The following is a 5,000-nucleotide window of genomic DNA, read 5'->3' as shown; positions in this document are numbered from 1 at the left end:
CAGATAAAACACTAGTGTCCCTCTTAATTTAACAGCTGTAGTTTAGTGTTAACACGACTAAAATAGGGCCAGCTTTCATAATCAGCAAGGATTTATTCCGGGAAACATTTTTCTATATTCGTGTGCGGTAGGCCATCTGAAGGTGTGAACCTAATATTTATTTTGGTTATGGAACATTTATTTGTAAACTGAAACCTTCGAACTAATATTGAGAAAATTCTAGATTTCCTAACTGTCTTGGTGTTTATCTGTACGTCAACGAATGAAAGGTGGGAGTACTCGACGACTCGTTTTTCGCCGTTAATTTGGTCAAACCTTTCGCGTTTTCGGTATTTCTGTTATTGTCTTGGTAATTATTTGGTCATCTAAAGGTAAAAAAAATTTCAGACATCTAGGGATTGTCTCCACAGGCTACCTTCATGGCATCAGCCGGCGATACTGTTTGCTCAAAAAAGGTAGAATGGAAACTAGAATAGGCTTGTTTTTTCCTTGGAAAGGGGAACTAAGCTCCCTGGGACTGGGATTTAATTTGACGTTTGATTAATTCTCTTCCTCTCTTGCAGTCAAGCGGAGCCATCTAACCGCCAGTCGAAGGAACCTTTGCGAACAGAGAGCGTCATTAAAACGGTAACCGACAAAACAGACAAACAAGAAAATATCAGAAAGCCAAGTGATCCGGACAAAAGAATAACAGGGGACACACAGAAATCCTTGAGGTGTTCCGAAAAAGGAACAGCAAATGAACTTGGAAACTCCGTTGACGGGAAGAAAGGTTTGGGCTTGCGTGGTTCATTTCGTGACACGCACTTGTGTGAAACTCAAAACCCCGAGGATATGAGTCGGCGTGACAAGCAATCCATCACCAACGATTTTGACCAGTCACGCGATTTTCCCACAAGGACAAAACCCTATGAACATTTGGGAATTAATTCTTTCGGTATTAAGAGACCCAGCAATGGTTTGAATTCTCGTTCACCTGAAAACGCCGCGATGCCCTTTTCCTCATACAGTAAAGGCTTTATGTCCTCTGAAGCGCGTTCTTCGCCGTATCCAGCAAGCGAACCTCCAACGCTTGTTCCTTATCACAGTACGCCGCCGTTAAGAACCTCGGTCAGTTCTTCCCATTCGAACGTCCCTTCAACCATGCCCAAGCTTACTCCCATAGCACCACGCATTCGATCACCACTAACTGTATCCTACTCCTCAGACGTTGAACACAGAAAATCACCTTCCTTCGTCATGAGAAAGCAAAACTATCCCAATAACGTGAACTCAGTTTCTTCTGCCCCATCTGTTACTGTTCACAACAGTGTCAAGCCTTGGACTGAAAGTTTTAGAACGAAACAACACAATCGAGAGGAACGCGATTTGAATAAGACAGGTGTTCACGAGTCAGCAACAAAACAACAACTAGCGAGGAACTTTTATTCTCTGTCGCCCTGGGAGCGATCGCCTTATGGTACACTTCCCTCGAATTTGCGAGCGGTTGGTGCTGACAGGATATTTGCTGCGAAAGACGATGAAATCGCAAATTCCAGAGATGTGCCTCGTGATTCCTCTGGCGACGGTACGGTATTATCAGAGCAATCTCAGGCGAAACTTCCAAAGAGCTTTTACAAATACAGTACTGGACCAGGGAATGTGAGGAAAGAAACGTCAGACGCTTCAAGTTCCGGTTCAGACGAATATCAGAGAAACCAGCACTATGCTGGGAGGAACGAGAAATCAGTTGTCGGAGAATATGTCAGTTACAATAGAAACGATGAGTCCAAGGGTAGTCTGGGAAACGTTATCGTGCATGGCAAAGAAGTCTCTTATCGCGTCTCAGTTGAGCGGAAAGAAGGAAAGTACTTGAAGCCGGAAATGAATAAAAATTCGCGACCGGAAGAAAGCAGGGTTGCGAGCGGAAGTTACAGTAACTATGATGGGCAAGAGCCGGACGACAGCTCCTATACTGGGATATCACGCGCGGAGGCTAGATCCGCGCGAGAGGATTATGACAAAGAAAGCGTCGATCGCGTGAGGACTTCGGAACCCTTGCGCGTTAAGGAAAAAGTTCCATATAAAGAAAATATCGGACGGAAACCAGACTCGCGAGAACTCGCATCTTTTAGTGAAGGGAATAAAGGCAATGACCGAAACAACAACAGCGCGTCACTTGGAGCGTTTCCGTTTTTGAAGTACGGTGTTAGTGGTTTTCCGTCTACGGGCCATGCAGAACAGATAAGGTTCGGAGAGCGCGGTGCAGCCGACAATGATAAGGTCTTTGTTCCGCCAAACGCGACGCTTGATATGTACGAGAGCCGCGAGCTCGAAATGGAGAAAAACGCGTTTAAGAAGGCTGATTTAAACTCCTTTCCCAGGAAAGTCGAGAGCAGTCATTCGTCAAAGGAAGATGTTTCAAAGAGAATCGACGAAAGACGAGGTCTGCCGAGAAGAGACGACGTGAAACCGAGAATACCGACAGGGCGGTTTGATAGCGAAAAGCGAAGTGCTGACGCGGAAGAAATTAGTTCGGATGAAAACGACGAACGACCGAGACGTGCACAAGGCGAAACGACTTCTCCCGAAAAACACGCTCAATTTCGAGTACAGCAATCTTCGGATAGGACCGGAATATCGCCTGCGGCGGGCGCCGTACGGCAGCGTCGTTTGTCATCTCCCTTACTCGAGCAAAAGAATTTAAGTTCTGAGCAAAGGAGTACCGCGCACGGCTCATCGTACGGAACCAGTGGTTCGAACAGGAGATTTCCAAGTGACAACAGTGATATTCAATCTCGCGAATCCGGCGTTGAATCTGGATTAGACGGATTGGCAAACCCGGGAGCTGCTCAATTTATGAGACTGGAGGGAGGTGCTTTTCCGTCTCCGTATTTCGGTCAGATAATAACTCCTCAAGGTCTTTCTGAAGCTCCCTTGTTGTTGCTCGACCCATCATCATTTTACGGTGCCATGTACCGCCCCCACATGATGGATGCCACCCCACAGGGGATGTTCCCGTCCGGGGCCTTGACAGCTGATCCAGTGACGGGACAGATTATGATGATTCCCCCGGAGGCTTACATCCCAATGGGTAAGTAATTAGAGATGTTTTCAATTGACCAGTTTAGTTTTCTAACGGTTGGATCTAAATTAGCATACAATGGGAGCTAAATCCGTTTTTTTTTGGGGGGGGGGGGGGAGACTACGAAGATGTAAACGCAACACTTCCGACAGGAACATGACACTGACTGTGTTACGGCCATGGCATAGGCTTTCATGTGAAGGAAAGAGTGGTTTAGTATCGGACCACCGTGGGGCCAACATTCAGGATCTTTGATGAGGAGAAAGTACTGCCTTTGTAATGACATCTGCAAATGGGTAGACTTTCAAGTCTTCTCGGATAAGGACGATAAACCGTAGGCCCCGTCTCATAAACGGTCAATGTTAATAACCCCGTGGGACATAAAAGAACCCACACACTATTCGCAAATAGTGGGGCATGGAGTACCCCGGTTTTGTGGTCTGTCTTGTTTGGTATCGCTAGAGGGCCGCAAGTTAGAAAACTGTAATATGTTAATTGCGTCTCCCTCATAAAATCCTCGTATCGTGTGTGCCTAACTCTGAGCCAGACCGGACATTAAAAGCTAAGCACAACTATATTCATACATCCTTCCTAACTGCTAGAACTGAAATTCGTTGCAATTTTAATAGCAATGCTTTTGTTTTGTAGTTCCAACTGAAAATGCTTTCATGAACCCGATGATGGACCCCAGATTTCACGCCATGTGGGGCATGCCGGGAGCGTTAGACGAGACACAATGGCAACAGCTTTACCAAATGATGCAACAACCGTTTCAACAACACCATAAACAACAACAACAACAACTTCTTGAAAGAACCAAACAGGAACTTTTGTTGGGAAAACAAGGAGGAGTTACCTTCCCTTTGCCTGGCTATCCCTACTACCACGGAGAAAAACACTCCGAGAAGCAACGAAAGGTGGGTGTCTTTACTCGTTAATATTTCTTCATTTCCTTGGTTTTTCCTTACTATGATTTGACATTAGATCGTTTCTCAGCCAATTAGAATGCTTAGCGCCAACCACGGTCATTCGAGTTTATAACGTAGAGGGAAAATTACTAAATGCTGATTGGCTGAGACAGAGGATACCTTTCATTAATTTTAGCGCGACTCGGGCCTTTTCTGCATCTTTTGAAAATACTCGTGATGTTTAACAGTTATTCACCGAATGCTCGGTGAATATCATCGAGGTTTTTATTCACCGAGCCTGAGGTGAATAATTGTTTTAGTATAATAACGTAGCTGATTATTTCAAGAATATGCATTTTCTGTCGAACAACTTGCGGCCATTTTGAGAAGATCGCGTAATGATCACACATGTAATAAAACCTGAATAATCCTTAATTTTACTCACGCGACCACAAGCGATTGCCAATACCGATATTTACGTTTATTTTCGTTTCCATGTCTAATTTATAGATTACATGGGCGCAGACATTTTAATGTTTGGTGATTTTCTAAAGTAGCAAAAATCTGGCAAAACTTTGGTTAATCTTGCTGTTGAGGGGTTTCTACTTTATCTTCTTTTGCATTGACATTTTCAAAAAAAATTGTTTTTTAAAAAAAAGGTGCATTTCAAATCTATGTTAACTAAACAGTACGTGACCCAAGTTTTAAGCCTTGATTTCAAAGACACCTGTTTATTTTAACTGGAATTTTCCTGTTTAATGGTCCGACATTACTAACTTTTAAAATCAACGAATGAAATGATCTATGAATCGAATTATATATTGAACTGCGGATATGAAATCAAGTGAAGCTATGATCCTAGCAATTCTGAACGCAATTTTAGCAACTGTGGAGAGAAACCTGAAAATTTTAGGACTTCAACGGGGTTTGAACCCGTGACCTCGCGATACCGGTACGACGCTCAAACCAACTGAGCCCAAGCCGCTAGACTGGAACATTAGAACCCACAAATGACCAGCTCACATTGT

General features: G+C 44.1%; 1 protein-coding gene across 3 annotated transcripts in view; it reads left to right on the top strand.

Moving 5' to 3' along the window:
* LOC137971161 (microtubule-associated protein futsch-like) overlaps nt 1-5,000 on the top strand; it is a 48,131-nt gene that overhangs the window by 16,835 nt on the left and 26,296 nt on the right. For all 3 annotated transcript variants that reach the window (XM_068817906.1, XM_068817907.1, XM_068817908.1), the window contains exons 3-4: nt 564-3,073; nt 3,713-3,981. In XM_068817906.1, coding sequence (XP_068674007.1) covers nt 564-3,073; nt 3,713-3,981 — 2,779 coding nt within the window. The remainder of the gene's footprint in view (nt 1-563; nt 3,074-3,712; nt 3,982-5,000) is intronic.

This window comes from Montipora foliosa, chromosome 9 (assembly GCF_036669935.1).
Source record: "Montipora foliosa isolate CH-2021 chromosome 9, ASM3666993v2, whole genome shotgun sequence".
NCBI classification, from domain to species: domain Eukaryota; kingdom Metazoa; phylum Cnidaria; class Anthozoa; order Scleractinia; family Acroporidae; genus Montipora; species Montipora foliosa.
Note: the sequence above shows the minus strand (reverse complement) of the source record. Positions and strands in the feature narration are given on the sequence as shown.